At 40.3% G+C, this 22,176-nt stretch overlaps 2 protein-coding genes across 4 annotated transcripts in view; both read left to right on the top strand.

Annotated features, from left to right (window-relative positions):
* The window catches only part of kmt2a (lysine (K)-specific methyltransferase 2A), a 35,056-nt gene extending 22,793 nt beyond the window's left edge, over positions 1-12,263 (top strand). For both annotated transcript variants that reach the window (XM_066662993.1, XM_066662982.1), the window contains exons 22-35: positions 79-196; positions 293-371; positions 455-615; positions 717-860; positions 1,029-5,538; positions 5,624-5,677; positions 5,767-5,849; positions 6,007-6,165; positions 6,774-6,848; positions 6,968-7,142; positions 7,298-7,405; positions 7,502-7,585; positions 7,695-7,824; positions 7,947-12,263. In XM_066662993.1, coding sequence (XP_066519090.1) covers positions 79-196; positions 293-371; positions 455-615; positions 717-860; positions 1,029-5,538; positions 5,624-5,677; positions 5,767-5,849; positions 6,007-6,165; positions 6,774-6,848; positions 6,968-7,142; positions 7,298-7,405; positions 7,502-7,585; positions 7,695-7,824; positions 7,947-8,222 — 6,156 coding nt within the window. In that variant the 3' untranslated portion in view covers positions 8,223-12,263. The remainder of the gene's footprint in view (positions 1-78; positions 197-292; positions 372-454; positions 616-716; positions 861-1,028; positions 5,539-5,623; positions 5,678-5,766; positions 5,850-6,006; positions 6,166-6,773; positions 6,849-6,967; positions 7,143-7,297; positions 7,406-7,501; positions 7,586-7,694; positions 7,825-7,946) is intronic.
* A 4,786-nt stretch (positions 12,264-17,049) lies between these two features.
* c1qtnf5 (C1q and TNF related 5) lies at positions 17,050-21,545 on the top strand. 2 transcript variants are annotated; one of them, XM_066686157.1, is made up of 3 exons: positions 17,050-17,183; positions 19,342-19,591; positions 20,617-21,545. In XM_066686157.1, the coding sequence occupies exons 1-3, from the start codon at positions 17,181-17,183 to the stop codon at positions 21,135-21,137; spliced, it is 774 nt and encodes a 257-aa protein (XP_066542254.1). In that variant the 5' UTR covers positions 17,050-17,180; the 3' UTR covers positions 21,138-21,545. The 2 variants fall into 2 exon arrangements, with proteins under 2 accessions (XP_066542254.1, XP_066542263.1); XM_066686166.1 differs by having other exon boundaries at positions 17,067-17,183; positions 19,356-19,591.
* Positions 21,546-22,176: the final 631 nt, after the last annotated feature.

Below are 22,176 nucleotides of genomic sequence, written 5' to 3'. Positions count from 1 at the left end.
ATTATTAAAAAATAGTGAAGATTTAGTTTTAGTGATGTTGACAAGATCCTTGTGAAAAATTTTGGAATTGCTTTTTAGGTGCTGTCAGACACAGGCTTTGAAGTAACCCGGAGAATTATAGTGGACTTTGAGGGCATCAGCTTGAGAAGAAAGTTTTTCAATGGCCTTGAGCCAGATAATGTCCACATGATGATAGGTCGGAGTTCACTTTATTTGAGAACATTTTCTCAATTTTATTTAGAATTTTTAGGTGATTAGGTGAATTTTTTCCCTTTTTTGTTTCTGAATGCAGGTTCCATGACAATTGACTGCCTTGGTATGCTGACAGAGCTCTCAGATTGTGAGAGAAAGCTTTTCCCGGTCGGATATCAGTAAGTAACCCATTGCAAAACTAAGGAGATTATGTGCATTTGAATTCAAAATGCTTTAAAGTCATTTTATATTTTATATTAAGATGCTCAAGGGTTTACTGGAGTACTCTGGATGCACGCAAACGGTGTGTTTACACCTGTAGAATTCTGGCTTGCCGCCCTCTTGTGGCAGACAGCATCAGTAACATCACAGGCCCACAAGAGGATAATCGGACCATTGCCCATAGCCCACCATCAATCTCAGGTGAGCCTTAATTATTTGGTAGGTTTTTTTTTTTTTTTTTTTTTTTTTTTTAACTTTATAGCTTATTCAGAAATGCTCTGAATTATCTCTGCTTACAACAGAAGTGGACCCATCTGCTTTAGCTGATTCAGTTTCCAGTGACAACATCATGGCCATTACACCAAAGCGAAGGGTTTACTTTAGAAACAGACAGCCCAGTTACCCACCTTGCCATCGTTCACTTTCCAGACTTCTTCCTTCTACAGGTATCCATGTTAAATTGGAAATTGTAAAAATAAATGCTGTGTTCTATTAGTCACTCTTATACACATTTACACCCGACAATGTTTAAGGGGTGCCCTTATTTAACTTTTATATGTTTTCAGTTAATAACATTTTTGTTCACACTATGTTTCTGGCTGTTTCTGTCCTAGGGGGTGTCACTAGTTCAGCACATGAGATTGTAGCCATTGGCGACCCTCTGCTGAATTCTGGCCTCTCAAGTACTGGGTCCCATTGCCATAGCACTTCCTCCATCTCACCTCAGCCGGACAAACCAAGAGTTTTCTCCTCTTCACATGGAAGCAGTTTATCAAGCCACATAGGCTCTCCTACATCTGCCTCAATCATAAACTCAACCTGCTCTGGGAAGGTGAAAGCACAGAGCAGCGAAAGATCTCAGTGTCATGAGAACATTGCTGTTAGCATGGGATCTCAAGGGAAACCCAGTTATGGTTTGGGTGAGAGAGTCGACAGTGGAAGAGAAGCTGCAAGGAAGAAGCCAGAAGGGGAGAGTTTAAAATCAACCCTCCCTGCAGTATTGACTGGAGTGGCCCAAGTTTCCCCTCCTCTTGGAACTGCAGTTTTGACTGGACATCAGAGGGGCAGCAATAGTTTGCGAACAGAAAGGGGGAAACAGGCCACAAAAGACACTGACCTACCAGCTGGAGTCACTCTTTTGCCCTGTCATCCACTTAGTCTTTTCAAAGATAAACCCATTCCAGGGAAAGAGGGGATCTTAACACCTATACCAGACTCAAAAGATATTGGAAAATCTGGCTCTTCCCAACCACTTTACCAAAAAGGTGGAGGTAGGAAGTCTCATGACTGTATCTCAGGGCCATCCCCTGCTGCAGCTATCAAACCTCAGTGGTCATCTGGAGGGAAGGCAGGAGAAGAGGATATAAAACGAGGATCCCAAGCAAGCTCTTCTGTGACAACTAGTCATGGAACCTCTAGCACCAAAGAGAAGCAATCCAAAGCTAAATTAACAGTGGGCAGGGATATTTCAAAAGACAGGAAAGAGATGCCTCAGAACAGTAAGGCACAGATTCTCAACAGCAACTCAAAAGGCAGTAATATCAAAACACATGGGCAAGTCCCAGCTATCCAGAATAATACTAATACTGCTGCTCTCAGCAGTAACAAAGCCTCAGGCAATGCAGAAATGAATAAAACAAACAGTCAGGGAGGTGAAAGGCCATTCAAGTCTGGGGAGAGATTTAGTATTGAGAAAAAGCACAGTTCTGTATTGGAAACATTTCAGGCAAAAGCAGGTTCGGAGCGAAGTTTAAGACCTCCACAGGTTCACCTTAAATCCAGTAAAGAACTTACACCACTGGAGAAGAAGCAGACAGAGCGGCTGTCTTTGATATCTCAAAAAATCGATCCTAATGGGACCAAAACTCTCAGCACATGTTCTGATACTAACACATCCACTTCCATCTCCCCAGTCAGCCATGGTCCACAGAAGAGGTCTTCCTGTGTTGCACTGTTTTCCCCTTCTGCAAGCTCTGAAAGTTCAGAATCAGAGAGTCACACTCACCCAGAAGACTGTGAAGAGCACCTAATGGATCACCACTCTGCTGAGGATGATGGCGATGGGGAAGACCGTCATTTGGAAGATGAAAGCTCTGTAGACAAACACCATGAGGAAGACAGCGATGGGTCAGCTGGCTCAGCAAAACGGAGATACCCAAGACGAAGTGCTCGTGCTCGATCCAATATGTTCTTTGGACTTACTCCCTTCTATGGTGTCCGGTCCTATGGTGAAGAAGACCTTCCCTTCTACAGTAGTGGGGACATCTCTTTGAGGAAGCGCTCAGGCAGCAGCAAGCGTTCAGCAGAAGGACAAGTAGATGGGGCTGATGATATGAGCACATCTTCTTCCGCAGACAGCGGAGAAGATGAGGAGGGTGGCTTTGGTTCAAGTAAGGATTCATACTACTACAATTTTACACGAACCATCATAAACCCTAGCTCTAGTCTTCCTACTATTGAAGGCATTGACCAGTGCTTGGGAAGAGGGTCACAGATACACAGGTTCTTGAGGGATGGTACAAAGGGAAATGATGTTGAAAGTGATGAAATAACTGTAACCAAGAATTTGGAGTGCCAACATATTGGCCAGTTAGATGGAGTGGATGATGGATCGGAAAGTGATGCCAGCGTAAGCACCAGTAGCACAACAACTGCTACAACTTCGTCTACACATAAAAGCTCGACCAAGAAAAGGGGGCGGGCTGATGGTCGTGCTGAAAAAACAAATATTGACTCAGGAAAAGAGAGTGATAATACTACAGCTGGAGGAGGTAGCCACAGTCGTGATGGTCGTAAAAATCAAAAGGATAACTGCCTGCCATTAGGAAGTGTGAAATCACAAGGACAAGATCCTCTTGAAACCCAGCTATCTCTCAGCACTGATCTCCTAAAGTCTGACTCAGATAATAATAATAGTGATGACTGTGGTAACATCTTGCCTTCTGATATTATGGAATTTGTGCTCAATACTCCTTCGATGCAGACTTTAGGACAGCAGTCCGAGACTCCCTCGACCGAACCATTTTCCCTGGATGAGGGTTATGGGGTGGACGTAAATCGAAGGAAGGATATTCTCTTTGAAGACTTCCCCCAGCCATTGACCAGCACAGAACCTGTAGAGGGTGGAGTGAACACTTCAATCTCAGTAGAGGAACCCTATGGCCTTCCTTTGGAGTTGCCATCTGATCTCTCTGTACTTACCACTCGTAGTCCATCTGTAAATAATCAGAATCATAGCTCTCTCATCTCTGAGAGCTCTGATCGTACAATACTTGCCTTGGCTACAGAGGAATCAGGAGATGAAAAAAGTGGGGACAAGCAGAGAACAAGTGGTGCTGTATCCAGCAAGAGCCCTCGTGATAGTGGTGGCGATTCACAGGTGACGGAAGGTCATATGACCCCTGAACATTTCATTCCTACTCGTATTGAAGGAGACCACATTTCAAGTCCTGGGATAAGCCAGGTGTCAGAGGCAGGTAATCAAGATATGACCAGGGCATCTGGAACACCAGGCCTGCCTAGTTCACCTACTTTAGCTCTCCAGGGTCAAAAGTTTATTCCTGCTGCCACAGTTAGTACGGGTCCTTCTCAGATTTCTAGCTCTGCTGTTCAGTCAGCCAATTCTCATTTGAAACCTGGTCCAGAGAAACTGATAGTTCTTAATCAGCATTTGCAACCTCTCTATGTATTGCAGACTCTCCCCAATGGTGTAACTCAGAAGATACAGATTGCGCCATCTGTCAGTGCAACAGGTGTCATGAACACAAGTGCACCTGTGTTAACAGGCATCAATACTGGGATTTCTACATCCCAGTCTCTTTTCCCTGGTGGCAAAGGTTTAGTTCCTGTTCCTCACCATACTCAGCTTCATGCTTTCACAAGCACCACTCAGACAGGGTTCCAGCCTGTTATTCCTAGCACCACATCTGGCCTCTTGATTGGAGTTCCTTCCCATGATCCCCAGATTGTTGCATCTGAAGCTGGGCATAGACATGATCTTGCTCCCAGTGTTGCCATGGTATCCAGTGCGTCATCAATTTCCCCACCTCCTGCAGTGCTCTCTACTGGACAAGGCAAGAAGCGTCCTATTTCTCGCCTCCAACCCCGTAAAAACAAGAAGTTGGCACGATCCCGGAGCCAACCCACACTGGCTCCTTCAGAAGTTGGGACTAACATGACCCTTATTAACCTGTCCTCTCCACAGATTGCTACTGGAATCCCTACTCAGTCAGGACTAGTTGAACTTGGCGCCATAACCACTGCAACTGCGACATCACACCGCAAAATGCCAAACATTATAAAAAGATCCAAATCTGGAGTAATGTACTTTGAGCCTGCTTTCCTTCCACAGACAATGCCAGTTTCACCTAGTGCTCAGTCTGGTATCATTGGGCATGATTCCTCAACTCACCTGCTACCTTGCACTGTGTCAGGACTTAACCCCACTCAGTCTGTGCTGAATGTGGTTTCAATGCCTCCTACAGCAACTGGGAACATACTGGGAGCAAATTCAGTATCTTTAAGCACTCCAGGGCTCATTAGCTCTACTGAAATCACAGGATCCCTAAGTAACCTTCTCTTTAAAGCCAGTCCACATAATCTGGGCCTTCAGGAGCAGCAGATGGTTCTTCATTCAGGAACACCTGTGATGTCTCAGATTACCAATCCTGCCCAGACTTCCATAGCTAGTAGTATCTGTGTTCTTCCAACTAATCAAGCCCTGAGCATGTCTGTAAGCCAGCAAGTTGATAAAGAAGGCAACCTTCATCTTCAGAGTCCAGTTGGCAGAGGTGTGGCAGATAAGGCAGACAATCCCAGCACCAGCACATCTGGCCAAGTGACTCTTGCCCCCAGTCCCATCACACAAGACACAAATAAGACTCATGTGGTTGGAGTTCTCAACCAGAGCTCTCGGACTACACCTATATCACGACCCTTAAGCCAGCAACACGCTGTGAAGTCTCCCACAGGGTCCACAGCCGTTGGGAAAGGGAAGCAAAAAGCAAAGAGAACTCTTCCAAGTATAGACAAAAATGGTGGAAAAAAACACAAAGGTCAGCCACCTGAAACTTTGCCAGAATCAAAGTGTGTTCTCGGCTCTGGAGATCAGTCTTCTTTAGCACGGTACGCTCACAAACATTTTTCGATCTTGTTTTGTGACTTGTTAACAAAAAAAAAAGATAAAAATTTTGCTGATCTGTCTATCCAGAGAACCTGAACCGATGGACACAGGGATGCCTAATGAAAAGGGTTCAAGAAAGAGGTACCCACATTCATTGTGTTATAACTGAAACTTACGATCTCATGTTAATGGTGGTCATCTGAACTAAACAAAATTTTTCTTGACTTCAGTGACTCTATTGCCAGAACATGTGACTCACCTGCTCTTAGACAAAAGGCTATCGAACCCCATGATGAAAAACCCAAGACTGCTGGTGAGTTGTAGCTGTAGTTTTTGGCAACAAACTTATTTTTCCGTTATTTTCCGTTAATTGTGTTTTCACTTTTTTGTGCTCAGAACTCTTGATTTTTGAGTACCGGTATTTAAATTTCATGAGGTAGCATTAATTTTCTGTTCACTTTTATTTACAGGCCAGAGCATTGGGAAGGAAGCCACTGCTCTTATGTTGGCATCTCCTGATCAAAAGGACGGTGGGCAAAACTCTTCATCAGACTACAAGCCCAAAAAAGGACTCCTGTTTGAAATCTGCAGTGATGATGGCTTCAAGATCTGTTGTGAAAGCATTGAAGGTATGATGTATTAATCATGAAGTGATGTCATATGGGATTTTCATTCATTCATTCATTATCTGTAACCGTTTATCCAGTTCAGGGTCGTGGTGGGTCCAGAGCCTACCTGGAATCACTGGTCGCAAGGCAGGAATACACCCTGAAAGGGGGCGCCAGTCCTTCACAGGGCAACACACACACATTCACTCACACCTATGGACACTTTTGAGTTGCCAATCCACCTACCAACGCGTGTTTTTGGACTGTGGGAGGAAACCGGAGCACCCGGAGGAAACCCACGCGGACACTGGAGAACACACCAACTCCTCACAGACAGTCACCCAGAGCGGGTATCGAACCCACAACCTCCAGGCCCCTGGAGCTGTGTGACTGCAACACTACCTGTCGTGCCACCGTGCCGCCCTCATGTGGGATTTAACAAAAATATATTGTTAATCATATGGGGTCATTAGTTATTAGAATAAAGGCAGGCAACTTGATTATAGTAGCAGTTAGCAAATCATTTGATAGTTAAGTCCATAGGACCCACTTTCATGAAGATTTTTTAAATAATTTAATGAATCCAAAATATTATTGAACCTAATAAAATGTTTGTTGCCTGTTTTCAGAGGCCTGGAAATCTCTGACAGATAAAGTCCAAGAGGCACGCTCTAATGCTAAACTCAAGGAGCTGTCTTTTGATGGTGAGGACACATGAACACAGCATTAAAATTTCACAAAATATGTTCCAGCCTGTATTACATGTACAAAGTATGTGCCTACAAAACATTGTTTCTGTTCTTTGTTGTTGTTGTTCTTTTAGGAGTGAATGGGCTACGAATGCTGGGAATTGTCCATGATGCTGTGGTTTTTCTGTTGGAGCAGCTACATGGTGCCAAGTACTGCAGAAACTACAGGTTCCGCTTCCATAAGCCAGAGGAGTTGGATGAACCTCCTATTAATCCTCATGGATCTGCTCGTGCTGAGGTCCACCACAGGTAAACAATACTAGTTTCATGGCCTTCTTTTATAATGTATATGTAGTCATGTTGAAATACAACTTTTATTTAAAACAGTTCTTTTGAGTGGATGCAAAAGTTTGTTCAAATTTTATTGATGTATTTCATTATTTTTATATCATGTTTTCGTAAAGGCGGTCAATGTTGGATATGTTCAATTTCCTGGCATCTAAGCATCGGCAATCTCCTGAATACAACCCTCGAGAGGATAATGAAGAAGAGATACAACTCAAATCTGCTCGGTGTGTCTTTGGGCTCAATTTGCCTTAATTAGACTTTTTTTTGTTTATTATTTTAGTGTTCTTCAGCCTCCAATATTCCTTGTTTTACCATTACAGACGGGCAACTTGCATGGACCTGCCTCTGGCTGCACGACTGAAGAATTTGAGAAAATCATCTAGAGAGACTGTAGGCGTCTATAGGTACAAACCATGGTTTGCTTCTTTTTTGACTCTTTAAATGTGATATGTCCTGTACTGTTTTGTTCAGGTGCAGTTTTTTCAGATCGTTCCCTTCTGTTATTGTTCATAGATCAGCCATACATGGCCGAGGTTTGTTTTGCAAAAGGAACATCGATGCTGGTGAGATGGTGATCGAGTATTCCGGTAATGTTATTCGCTCTGTCCTCACTGATAAACGGGAGAAATTCTATGATGGCAAGGTAAAGAACTTCCTGTCAAACACTGCATGTAATATTTACAAAAAACAAATGTATTATGAATATAAAATTACTGACAGCAGTTTTTAAAATGTAATTATTTTATTATTATTTTCAATTAACAGGGCATTGGCTGCTACATGTTTCGTATCGATGACTATGAGGTGGTAGATGCCACCATGCATGGCAATGCAGCGCGGTTTATCAACCACTCCTGTGAGCCTAACTGCTATTCCCGCGTGGTCAATATTGATGGCAAGAAGCACATCGTCATCTTTGCTGTGCGGAAAATCTACAGGGGCGAGGAACTCACCTATGATTACAAGTTCCCTATTGAGGAACCAGGCAATAAGCTGCCTTGCAACTGTGGGGCCAAAAAGTGTCGCAAGTTCCTCAATTAACACCTCTCTTATGTATATTTTTGCCTGAACCCTCTCCTCCCAAATGAAACTATCTTTCATGTAAAGTTGACATTGTTTATTTTGAGTGATATGGTTATTTATTGAAACAGCCTCAGGTTTTCAGTGGGATAATGGCACTGTGCCTCTAAGTTGATTCAGGAAAGGTGTCAAGAGCAGTAACAATGAAGAAAAGGTCTGCCTTCAGTGAATATAACCCCTCAAATTACCAGTGAAAAAAGTAATGTGTCATTGCTTGCTTTCAAATTTTGTGCTCCATTTTCTCTTCATAATGATTATTATAAAAAATGACTAATTTGTAATATCAATTCTTTCTTGCCCATGCCTATGGAATGTGAGGGAAAGAAGTTGGATGGAATTGCAACATTGTTTCATTTGACACCAAAGTGCAATTTTTCTAAGGGAAAGATACACTGTTTTTTTTTCTGATAGACGAATTGCAAGTGATCCATAATTCTCCTTTTCTTAGATTGACCTGCACAGTCTCATCTCCCTTTCTGAATGTACATCAAAGCCTTGTCCCTCTAGTTATGTGAGGGATGTATCTATGTATTTTAAACACTGTACATATATTTTTGTGAGTCCCTAGATTGATGGAACACTAGAGGGAGCAGTCGTTGTACCGAAAGAAATATTTCAGTTTTTGTTGGAACAAAGATGAGCAGGACTATGAGTATACTGTACCTAAGCTGTGTTAAGAAGTAATAATAACCCCTGGGGCAGTGATGATTGGAGGCTGGCTGGGTTGAGACCCTGGTGGACTGACAGCCAAGGGACTAGAGAAATTTAAGGGTGGGTGGGATTGCTTATTTTCTATCCATTTTTATAGTGATTTAGATTGACTGTAGTGAAATCTGTTGTATTAAGGAAACTTAGTATGTGCATGCTCTAAGGCCTGTTGAAAGGTGTTAGGATTTACTAAACTCAAGGGCATCCAAATGCTTTGTTGATTTGGAAATATTGTCTCATTGTTAGGGATGAGTCATTTGAAAATTTTTGCTTTTTCCTGTCTTTTTCTTGTAGACAGGTAATGTCATTATTTCTTTTGATATGTAAATAATATGTATATTTTTCTATACAAAAACTGAAAAGCACTCACTAGTGAATAGCACTTAATGATGGTATTTATATTTTTAATAAGACATTGTATTTATTTTACCAACATTTTGTAGGAGATAGTGGTTTACAACACTAATGCTTGGTCATTTTTATAGGGCTGCATTTTCGTTTTTCCTGTGTTTTTGTAGACTTCATTTCCTTTTTTCTTATTCATTCTATTTTCTTTTATAATCCAAAGACTGAAGCCGTAGCTGATCCCATAGAGTGCAGTCCACCAGTAGCTCTCATTGCCAATCACTGTCTTTTTATATATTCAGAGTAAGCTGTAACCATGTGCTCATCTGTTAAAAAGGCATGTCCCCCAACCCCATTGCCAGCCTTAAAATCACACACAGGAACATGGTACTTTTTCCCCCAAAAAGCCCCTCTTTGATATTTATTGAGTAAAGTGCAACTGTTTCAAGGGGAGAAAAAGGAATATTAAAAAAAGATGCCTGAAGTAATTTTCATTTAAGCAACTGGAAAGTCCCAAAGTTTACTCCATCTATTTTATTATTGTAAAAATATTTTCATAGATATCAGTTTATCCCAAGGAATTTGCCACGGAGGCTAGCCCTTGATAACTTTTTTCTAAAGCACTATATCTGGAGGAATGGAGGAAGGCCCTCATTCTCCCTATCTTGTGCACTGAACATCAGTCTTCTTCCCAGCTTGACACATGTTGCCTTGGCACTGCATGGACGTTCCAGCTAGCCATTCAAAGCACATGATGTGCTCATTTGTACCATTTCTTTTTTCAGCAGTTTTAGTCCTCCCTATCATCCCCTAGGGCAAAATGTAAATGTCTTTCCTTTATATATATGCGCGTACACACACACATAGAGCAACACTTCCGAATAGTTACATGTATGGCTATGATACATTGGGACCTCCCACAGTTGCCTGTCCTGTAGATCTGTATAACAGAGGTGTGGTGCCTTCTTTTGAAATTTTTATTTTTTTTTTGTTCCATCTTTTTATTCATGGATAAACTCCATCCTGTCTATTACTTGTCATCAATGATACAGACTATAAGATACATGCTTTGGGAGCATAGCCAGTACTGTGGCCTTTTTTTAGGAAGGAGTCATAGCTACTCTGGAGTATACTGCAAAAATTTGTAATGCATATCTTGAGAAGATTTTAATAATTGGATAAATATTTGACCCTGATGTGTTTTTATTTGAATTGGTTTCTTAATGAAGCAATATCATCTTTCATTTAGGATAGAGTTGTTGTATTAAAGGGATATTGTGTGATTGAGCATATTGGTATCGCAGGAAGGCTAGGGATGCGTATATACCTCCTGACAAAACTCTCAATTTGCTGCTGTGTGCACCTCTGGCTCTTGTTTTCAGAATGAGCCACTAAAAGGCCAGTTTTTTCTGTGTAGAGTTGTCTAATAATGTTAACTCTGTTATCTTTTAAGGCAGTTGCAGACTCCCCAAAGCCAGACCCTTATCAGACTCAGCATGTCACGTGTGACAAAGGCACTGATGATCCAGTGAGAAATACTTGTTTTGATTTACATCATTCCCAACTGGCTACTCTTCTCCAGATATCATTTTATACATTAATGGGTTTGATGGAATTGCCGCAGCTACTTGCTGGGAGCTTCTTGCTAGGCTCCTCGCAGTGTGGGTCTTGCCATCAATTCAGGGATAGAGTTCCTCTTAGTCCGGCTCTCTGGGTGCGGCACAGGGTCGGGTTGAACTCTGCAGCTAGGCCTTTGTTGAATGTATTTCTGAATTTGATTGATTTTTATCACATTTTCTTTTTTCGATTGTTCCAACATGAAAGGCTGGGACATTACAGGACAGCTTTATGTTTATTTTCAGTGGGCGAGGATTGTACTGAAATGGCAATCTTTGTTTAAAAAAAAAAAAAAAAAAGAAAAGAAAAAAAAACAAACCTTCATTCCATCAGTCTGACAAAATACGATTTTAGTAATTTAATTACTAAACCTAAGGGCTTTGTAAAAGACTTTCCTCCACATGATCATGTCAGTGTGACTTCAGATGCTCAACAACCTGGTGACGTAAAGTGTTCAGTCTGTGTTATCAGAAGCAGACGGTTCCGTTGTTTCATGGACTTTACTCTTCCATGCCACACCAGTGGTATCACACCTTCTCCTGTTATGCTCAGTATATATGTATACTTACATAAATTATGAATATATTTAACTAAACATATGTATGGATAGTAACATGTACTTCAATATCTACACAGTATACGGAATGGACAGACAACTTAGTTACAGTAGCAAACAACAGTTTCATAATGGTAAATAGCAATGTTCAATGTAATCTATAATGGTTTTGTGTTACAGATACAGTTTAGAGTAATGTGCAACATTTTGAATATTGACATTATGTACCAGTTTTCATGTGCCTGTGTGTGCTCTTACTATGGAGCATGGCAGTTATGATTTTCTTTTGGGTCTTTTTTTTTTTTTCTAATAAATTTTTTGGGGAGTGGTTGGAGGGGATGAGTGGCGAGTTTGAGCAGGAGGGAGGAGATGGGTGATATTTATATAAAGAAAAGAGGAATTGTAAAAAGTGGTTGTAAACTTTGAGGTTAGCCATTTGTTTGTTTCAATGCTGTAGTTTTTATTTTACTCTTTGTACATTTTTTAACAGAGTTTGTGGACGTCAGGAAAACAGCAATTGAAATTTCTTTTACCCGATTGTGTTATCCATACCTCTTTCTCTTGTCTGAACTTAAGTTGAATTTAAATGTGATCTTCTGTAATGTGTAACAGTAATGATAAGCATCTTATTTATTTATTTTGTGCAACTGTTTAAACAACTGTTTATTCAGGAAATAAGGTAATGTACCCCCCCCAGCCCCCGACGAAGAAAAGGGGAAATGCACCTCTGTCTATAATTTTATGCTTCGACCCTTTGTACCAAACTGTATTATCAATAGTAGAGATGGGCTGTGCTTTGTGTGGTGAAATGTTGAGCTGGAGAGACAGAGGTTAAGTTGCTGCCCCCTTGCACCTCCTCTTCTGAGGCCTTTGCCCTTTTGTCTTATGCACACTTCCTCTTTCTCTTTAGCTCTCTGAGAGACCCATTTGTTTATGCTGACTATTTTACTTTGTTATCAATTGCCCAATCAGTGTTCTCCCATATCATAGAAATGAAGGAAAGACCATTCAGTGACAATAGTAAACCACAAACTACTTAAGGATGAATGTATAATGAGGAAAAAAAATTGTACATAACTGTAAAAAGGAAAATTTCTAATCATGTTTATTTTCTATGCACTTTTTTATTTAAGTGATAGTTTAAATAATAAACATGTCTCGTTTACTCAGCATGACTTTGCGTTATTCTTAAAAGCAACATTCCCAATTGTTATAAAAAAAAAAACCACACATATTTATAAAATTCACAATTCTTCTCACTCTATTCCTGCTCCATAGCTCTGGGTGAAATTGACTTATTTTTCCTGTTTCTGATTATTTAAGGTGGAAATATCTTAACATTTCCTGAGAGATAACTGCATGACAGTAAGAGTCCACAATGAAAGTGCTACAAAATTAAACAACTCAACAAACTGAATAAATACTTACAGACAAGATAAACTTCAGCCTTTAACTTCATACTTTCCACCTTAAAACAATTTAGATTCTGAACATAAATTAACCAGAGAGAAATGCAGTTCCCTACAAACGTGGACGTTCTTTTAACTGTGCATTGTTGTTTGGTGACTCATACATTTTTCTTCCACTGCCGCTCTAGTTGTTATATTCTCCCAAACTTTTAGGTTTTTGCTTGTAAGTAAATATTTTGTCATGTTGAAAACTTAAGGAACAGAGCCAGCAAGATGCCCCTAGCACCATTGCTGAGGTAATGCTGTTTAACAGTGCAGGGTTCTTGCATTCCTAACCTCTTTAGTTTTAGTTGCTGATATTCATTTTGTGAAAGGCAAAGAATTAAAGACAATGTTAAGGACCCAGGTGTGGAAATGATGCTCTGCCACAGAAGACCTCTTCCATCTGGTGATTAGTTGGCTTATAACTAGTGATTAGATTAAACTGGGGTACAATTAACAAGGTATGATTACAGTCATTACAAGATATAAAAGGGCTCGTTACTATTGTCTATTGAGTTTGACCAAAAAAAAGCTTGGAATATTGCAGAATACAAAACATTCTTTGCAGATTATAAATGGAAATAGATGTTTATTTAGGTTTGGGTCTTTTTTCTGAGTATAAATACAAGCCTTGCAGTGATGATTTCATGCTCTACATTGGGCAAATTTAAGGAGAATTGGAGCGGCACACAGCTCCACCAAAACAAGTTGAATTTTGAGGAAGTTACAGTCTATTTAAGGGATGCTTTTCCTACATTTTTCAAATAGTTTATTTTTATTTCTGCTGTCCACTTGTGTTTATACAGATGTAAGGGCATCATATCCCATGCTTAAAGGGCCATTTTCAAGCTCAGTTTTTTTAGATTTGTTCTGATTTAATTGTCCATTTTAGATTTGCACCTCATTTAATGCGTAATGCAAGTGAAAACATAGCTTATATATAATATTTAAGATATTAATATATATATATTGTATAATATTAATTAAACAAATAAAGAAAGGAGAAAAAGTATGTTCTTAGACCCTGTGGGTCTAAGATTTAATACATTTTAAAAGGATAATCAGTACAAAATACTGTAAGTGTAAAACTGACAGAACTATAATACAGCATTAAAAACAGTTGTGTGTGGTGTGTGTGTGATATGTCTGAAGCTGCTTTCACGTATGAGCTCAGCAGAATTAAGGCCGGACTTTTTCTGGTGTTGTCCTAACACATGTATTGGGCAGCTGGAGACCTGTGTGTCAGTTGCTCTGTATGATGTGTGTGAGAGTATAGGTCATGTGTCAGATTCTGTTTGCACTGAGTCTGAGGATCTGTGAGAAGTCTGTCAGATTCTTCTTATCTTTTTTAAATTTTCTAAAATGTTCTTATCTTTCTCAGTCATGTTCATTAATGCTGATTTATTTTGATAAGTAGACCAAATCTGTAGAGCATTAAGAAACTCAGCATCATGGAAATTAGGCTGTCTATTGATCCATGGGTGAGGACAGAAATGCCCTGGAGCAGGAGCACAAGTTCTGCTTAGAACACAGTTCTGTGCAGAAAGAGTGGAGGAGCTCTCAATATCATGTGCCTTTTATTTGATATGATAACACACAATACATGTTCTAGATCAGGGGTGGGCAATCTTATCCGCAAAGGGCCGGTGTGGCTGCTGGTTTTTGTTCCAACCAACCCGGAGGTCACATGATCATTTGTTTTACTCAAGTCAACTAATTAAAGGAGTGAAATCAGGTGTGCTTGAGCCTGAATGGACTTAAATCCAGCAGCCACACCGGCCCTTTGCGGATAAGATTGCCCACCCCTGTTCTAGATGAATAGGGTGATTTAGCCTGTTTTGTAATATAAATATATACTGCTCTAAGACATCAGGATCAATAGCCGAAAACATGATAAAATTAGAAACACCACAACAATTAAATGTCAGTGTATTTATTATGTGTTTGTTTCCTTTAAGAGTAAAGCATAGAATATTCCATGCTTTAAGCCAGGGCTTAAATGTGTAACCTTCTGTTTGATGTTCTGTGCAGCTCCAGTGCAAGTCATTTTTCCTTTCCTCTGTTTAAAAGTAATGCCCATGGGCTACACTCTTAGGTCATTGTTAGAGTGATGGCATGGACTGTTGTGATTGGCTGATGAAAGAAGCACCATGTAATTACTCTGCTCATCATGCTGCCCACCATATTGTACCCCTGGCAAACCAGCATGGGAAAAGGGTTGTACTCCAAACACAGCAAAGTTCTGCAGCTATCAAAAAAAATCATCTTCATGTCTGTTTTTGCCACTAAAAATAAATACTTCATTCATATTCCCTAAGTATTTGTTATTGTTGAGTTTTTGACTTTTGCTTTTTTTTTTTCCTCTTCTTCTTCCTCTTCCCCTGGCTTGGAGCTCTGTTTAATAGTAACTGAACGAACCTGGGGATTAGTTTTAGCAGCTGAGTAATGGCCTGATGGAATATTTTCATTCAGAGTTGTCTAAACATAGCTGAGTCTTTTTTTCCTCAGCAGAGGAGTCCTATCCTCTTCAGATTTTATACTCTCTACAAACTATATACATTTGCTGCACGATGCTTGTGTGCCCACAATAAGAATGTATTTAAAACAATAAGAATGAAATCTATTGTAAATACCTTTATATTACTTTTTAATAAATGCATTAAATAGCTGTAACATCTCTTTGTGTTCTCTTCCAGATGTTCATAGGATCACTCCAGATAGATTTTTTGTGCTAATGAAATCCAGTGTATTGGCACAACAGGTAGTTCTTCCATCACACTGCTCCAGAGTCCTGGGGTTGTGGGGCTGAGCCCTGCCTCGGGTGACTCTGAGGTGTGCTCTCCCAGTGTCAGTATAGGTTTCCTCCTGGTGCCCCAGTTTTTTTTCCCAAATGCATTTCCCTAGGTGGACTGGACAGGTATACATACCCATCAATGTGAGTGTGTGGTGCCCTGTGACGGACTGGAGACTCTTGCAGACTGCCTTGAGCCCCGTGACTCCAGGTAGACTCCAGGCCCACTGCAACACTGAACTGGTTAAGCAGTTCCTAAAAATGAATGAATAAAAGTGCCAATAATATTATGAATTTTAAATGAGACCAGGATCTTTGTAAAACATACCCATCTGCAAGGCTGGCTAGACACCACATTTCCTGCTGTCAGTGGATATTATATTGTAGAAGTTTATAAAGTGGGGGTGTGCATGTTTTCTGGTCAGGTGTTTGTATTTAAAGTTTTGGATCTGTCTTTATTTTCCATGATATTCACATTCAGAATCTTGTGGTGTACAGTGTAGGCTGAAGCTCAGAGATTCGTTTTCGATGTGGCAGTAAGCCATTCGACTAAGTCTTTCTTGTTTGCTTCAACAACAGCGTGCTGAGTCTGACTTAAAAGACTTTGAGAGATTTCACACACCCCACTTTGAATTTGTTCCATGTTTCCTCTCGGTAATGCCTGTTACAATTGATCCTTTTTTGTACCATGTTTAACCAATTACTATAAATGCCCTCTAGCAAGCAAACAATGTTGTCTTCTGGGCCAGTTTTTTGTTGTGGATTTAGTTGTTTAAATATGTTTTACAGACAGAAATTAAAAGACAATGTCTGTCTGTTTTTTAAGTGATTATAGTGGACGCAGAAGGGGCTAGCATGGTATGAGAAATTCACAGAGAGACTGACAGCAGATTAAGTCATTTTATTCAAATGGAATGAGTGCTTTATTGTATTCATGCCCTTCATTTGGGTTTAAATGTTGGTTTGACATTGTCAGTATGGGGAGATTACATTTCCCACAACGACCAGAGTGTTCTGAATTATATGTGTATTTATTCTAGTGAAATCCCCTCCTCAATCACATGGAGCCAGCAGTCCGTCATTCTTAACCTCAGACTAATTACTCACACATTTGGAACTCCCATGTGTGCTCTGATACTACCATATCATTCAGTGTTTATATAGTTCATTGTCCTCTTTTCCCCCTTTCCTTTGGATTTGCTTCAAACAGTTTGTCTCCGGCCCTTGGACGCTCCCTCTCTCACCCTCCCTGACTCCCTCTCTCTCTCTCTCTCTCTCTCTCTCTCTCTCTCCCTCCTCTCTAATTGGCTTCCATTGCCATTTTCTTTCAAGCCCCAGAGTGCTCACTTTTTCCCAGACTTCTTTCTCCTCGCTCGGAAAAGAGGAGTCTCTGTTGTTTTCACTTTTCCCTACTCGGACACTGTCTGCCCTGTGACGCAGTGAATAACTAAATGGTAAGTTAAACCAGATTTTATTGTTGTTTTTGATCATTAATTAGTTGGCAGGTGTGGCAGTAGTTGGCAGCTGGACGTAGAGAAGAGGGATATCATTTGAAAGTTTCTGGGCCAGGTGTTAGGTCGACCTCAACTATTTTAGAAGGCAATTCTTTGAACTGATTGCAGATGCAGAGCTGTATTTGAGTCAGTTGCGTTGCATCATGTTTCAGAATTCTGCATTTCAAGTTCAGTGATTTTTTTTTTTTTTGTTACTTCATCTGAATAACAAATCAGTGTTTACAGTTTTTTATTTGAATAGACTGTTACTGATATATTGTACTTGCAGGTAAAGCAAAGTGCCCTTGCCAAACTGTTATACACACACACACACACACAAATCAGAAAGCTATAATTCACTTAAATGTTCCAGTCTGACACTTAATTTACCCCTTGAACATGATAAAAGAGGCAATGTTTATATTATCTCATTTAAATGTTATGATTGTTATTATTAGTTTTTTTTCTAAATATACTTTTCAACTGATATTACTTCTGATAATGTCTAGAAACCAAATTTCTTTTTACATAAAAATATAATAAACTAACAGAGCAACAACAGCAAAGTGAGCTCATTTTGAAGTGATTAAACTCGGTTTCTGTACGGTAGACCGTACTGCTGTTGTGATGTAATATCTCTTCACCTGCACAGAAAACATAATTTGTGTAGTTTCTGCAGAATTATTACGTTTCGTTTTGCTATATGGCCTTGCCAAATACGAAAAATGAGCAAGTCCTAGTGGCACTTAATACCCATTTATTAACTCTGTGGCAGATCTACTAAAGCAAACCTAGTCTGTGCAGGAAGCTAACGCAGGTACGGGAATCTGGCCGCGTGCTCATACAGGAAGCAGATATTAAAAGAGAAAACAAAACGGACCTACGAGGGGCCGCAGAGTGACGGTGTTTGCGCGTGCGCTTCCTGTTCTGTTTCATACGGCTTAAAGAAAGAGCTGAACCCTCGGCACAAAAACACTGACCTTAGCGTAACAGTAGCTTCTGTTGGAGAGAGAGGAGTGGAGACAGATGTGCTGTCTGTCTCTCTCACTCTTAAATTAAAGACATTTGTACTTGCACAGCCCTGGCTGCCCTCTACAGCATTCCTTGTTGCTCTTTTTTTGTGTTTTCTCAGAATGAGTCATCAGCAAGTTTCTTAACTTTTACTTGAAGCAGCTGTTTGAAAAACAGCACACCCACAGATTTACGGTCAGGCGTAAAGTCTCGGAAATGTCTGGCCTGGGGCGACATGTAAAAACTCACCAGTCACTAAACACTTACTTTAGCTGACAGTGCATTTTCAGTGCCTGATTGTGGATCGCTGCTACAACCATGTGCTTCTCACAGTTAGTGTCAGTACAGATCAACAGAAGCACTGCAATCCGTGCAAAAACACTTTCCAGTGGAATAAGGAAAGGAGCTTCTTCATTCCTCCATGCTAATGAGAGGCTTCAGTTCACCCTTTTGGAGAATCCATCAGAAGCAAATGGACTGTTAAAATACACTCCGCTATTTTCATTTAATACTTCTATGTGTTTTTTTAAGGTGCAATTTTACGGCTTAGCTCATACTTCAGCTATTAATATGAATGATAGGTTTTCCCTGTGGTGCTCAGAGCTCTTAGATTTGTGCTTGTCACATTACCTTTGAAGCACGCAGCACAGTTCTTTCCACCTACCAATAGGGGGCAAAATCAATTGGTTTCATATTAATATGGGCAAATATTTTTCAATATCTTAATAATAAACGCATTGGACAGATTCAGTTTAGAATAGGCAAGTATTTCAAACTGAAAACTGATGTATCTATTGTGCTGTAGCACAATGGAATTGTTTAGGAAATGTTGGACTATGCTAAAATGTCTGAATTTTAATTCAGTTGAGATGCTAATCCCAGTCCCAATTTCTACATTTTAAATATAAAACCTATAATGGATTTGGCTTCTAACTCTGTCACTTACTCTTTTTTGTTTTGAATTAATCTCAAATGTATTGCCAATTTTCTCCCAGGGCTGATACATGTGAAAACAGCCAATTAACTGCTATTTACCAAGTCATCAAGCCTTAACTAACTATGCTGAAAACAACAGTGAGCAAAGACAGGTTTGTTCACACTTTATCAGGTCTCTCTCAACAGACTCAAAACAATGACCCTCCTCCAGTCTTGGCCTTTTGTCCTCTTCCTTGTTTTCCTGGTCCATTTCTCAAATTCACTGGACGATAATAAGATTCCCAGCCTGTGTACTGGCAGCCCGGGTATCCCAGGGTCTCCTGGGTTGCACGGCAGCCCAGGCCAGCCGGGTCGAGATGGAAGAGATGGGCGAGATGGACAGCTTGGAGAGAAAGGAGAGAGGGGAGAAAGAGGAGAACCAGGTAAACATACATTTGCCTTATGCATACAATATTTTTTCCAGTTATTATTTCAACATTCAAAATGTATTAACTCAATCATATATATATATATATATATATATATATATATATATATATATATATATATATATATACACTAAAAAACATATCTGGTAGTTACCAATCTGAGGTTTTATATCTGTTGAAGCAGGGCATGTTTATTTTCCGCTGTAACCTCTAAAAGAAGTTTGTGTTACAGTCTTTGGAAGGATTATGTCACAATGCCCAGTGGAACATTCACCAAAGTCCTGAAGTTGCATAGAGACAAAATGCTAAGCTAATAGTCCACTGGTGTAAATCTTATTACATCATCTTTTCAAATTAACTTTTTTCCTTCTTGTAAAAATGTATCAAACAAGGAGAAACAATGGTAAGTCCTGACAGTGATGAAGCAAGTCTAGTAACAAACAAAAGTGTAGTCCATAAATGGTAATGCAAAAAAGAATTACCATAATTCTTAGTTCATTAGCCACACAAATATGATGGGCTTAATTGAGAGAACAATATAAAATGCATAAAAATGATTTTTGAGTACATTCTGGGTTCATTTTAATCCAGTTGAAGTGTCCTTTAACACAAGCACTGTGTTCAGATTTTTACTGCAAAGTTCTTCTAATTAGAAAAAGGTGTTCAAATTAGAGTCTGTCTCAGACATATCCTGTAGCTTGGCACAAAACGTGCTGAAATAGTGATCCTACAGAAAATGTGTTGTTAATTAACTGAGTTTTCTGAGGATTATGTACAACAAAGATGCTAACTAATCAGAAAAGGCTGAAGCTGCCTGTATACTTCTAACAGAAAAAAAACACTTTATGGAGCAAAACAATACCATGGTTAGCCCCTGAGTGTTATTAGTTCATACAAAGCAGGAGTGTAATGGTGTGGTAGTGTGTTTGACTGTAGTTGTTTTATGCAATTCTTTTGTCACTTGTAGTGTACTGCCAGCTAACTTTTCTTTTCTTTCTGACTGTGCTGATCTTCTGCAGGCCAGCCAGGTGTGAGGGGCCTAACTGGGGACAGAGGAGACACAGGAGAGAAGGGTGAGAGGGGCTCTCCTGGCGAATGTGCTGTGGCCCCTAAATCTGCCTTTAGTGCCAAGCTGTCAGAGTCTCGCACCACACCCTTAGCTGTAGGGGACGCAGTGCGCTTTGACAAGATTATCCTGAATGAGCAGGGGGACTATAACCTGGAGACGGGACGCTTCACTTGCAGAGTGCCTGGTGTTTATTACTTCGCTGTCCATGCCACCGTGTACCGCTCCAGCCTCCAGTTCGACCTGATGAAGAACGGACACACAGTTGCTTCCTATTTCCAGATTTTTGGAAACTGGTCCAAGCCAGCCTCGTTGTCTGGGGGCACCCTTCTGCACCTTATTCCTGGTGATCAGGTGTGGGTGCAGATGGCCATGGGCGAGTATGTCGGCTTCTACTCCAGCCCCAAGACAGACAGCACATTCACCGGCTTCCTGGTGTACTCAGACTGGAAAAACTCAGCTGTTTTTGCCTAGATTTCAACTATACCCTGCTTAAAACAACACTAATACACACCAGCTAACAGACTGAGGGCCGGATTTTACACCACTCATTCTTTTTTCTGTTGTGTTTTTTTTTTCTCACAGATAAGGACAAAGGCCCTTGTTGATCAGGGTTTTGCCTTCCTAGTATTTTTATCATTATTTTTACACACAGTTGCTATACGCTGAGCAGCACTAAGTCATTCTACCATTATAAATATGTCTGATACTATGAAAAGGAAAAAAAAAATAGCTGGCAGCTTTTGCATTAACAAAGAATATGTAAGAAACAATATGAAGAAGAATTTTGGTACATGAGCACATTTTTACAACCTGGAAACAGTCATTTCAGAGCAGAAGGTTTGACAGTAATAAAAATATGACCATGCTTCTGTTAAATGCATTCTGTTATTGGTTAGGAACTGGTTTTAGGTGTGGGCTCATAAATCACTTGTGGAATTCAGTGCTTATTAAATTAAAGACAGAGCTCTTGTTGTGAGCCCAAACCATGATTAGGGAATGGAGGCTCATTTATGGTAAGTCACAGGCGTCCCCTGGCCTAATGGTTTCACCATTTTCAAAGCTGTAACATTACTGCTTACACTCCTCAGCCAGGACACCTGGTGTATGGTGTACAGTTCTCTCACTGTCTCCCTTTTCTTCTGGTGCACATGTTCTTTCTCTTACACAAACATTGTCTGTCTGTTTGTTTCTCTTTCTTTGAAATTCTGTGCTTCCTTTGCCTCTCTCCCTCTCCCCCCCTCTCTCTCTCTCTCACCCCCCCTCTCTCCAAATTTCCCCCATTCACTGGCAGGGGCATGTCTGGAATGTGTTTCTTGATATTTTTTTGTTGTTGTTGCTGAAAAGATGCTGGGAATGGGTGAAGCTCGCCCGGCCCCTAGAGCCGCTCGCTCCTTTCCATGAGGTCATGGACGCTGAATGCTTCCACCAGCTCCAACAGACATAACAGGCTGTAGGGCGCCTGAGAGCCCACCCTGTAGCTCAAATACTTAATATCATTATGTTCAGACCT

This window comes from Hoplias malabaricus, chromosome 1, assembly GCF_029633855.1.
Source record: "Hoplias malabaricus isolate fHopMal1 chromosome 1, fHopMal1.hap1, whole genome shotgun sequence".
Classification (NCBI taxonomy): Eukaryota; Metazoa; Chordata; class Actinopteri; order Characiformes; family Erythrinidae; genus Hoplias; species Hoplias malabaricus.
This window is presented reverse-complemented; position numbering and strand designations above follow the sequence as displayed.

What these genes read in the sequence shown, in the direction of transcription:
- c1qtnf5 (XM_066686157.1), top strand. An exon ending in GGGAGAAAGAGGAGAACCAG is followed by an intron (nt 19,592 to 20,616) that starts GTAAACATACAT and finishes GATCTTCTGCAG; the next exon opens with GCCAGCCAGGTGTGAGGGGC.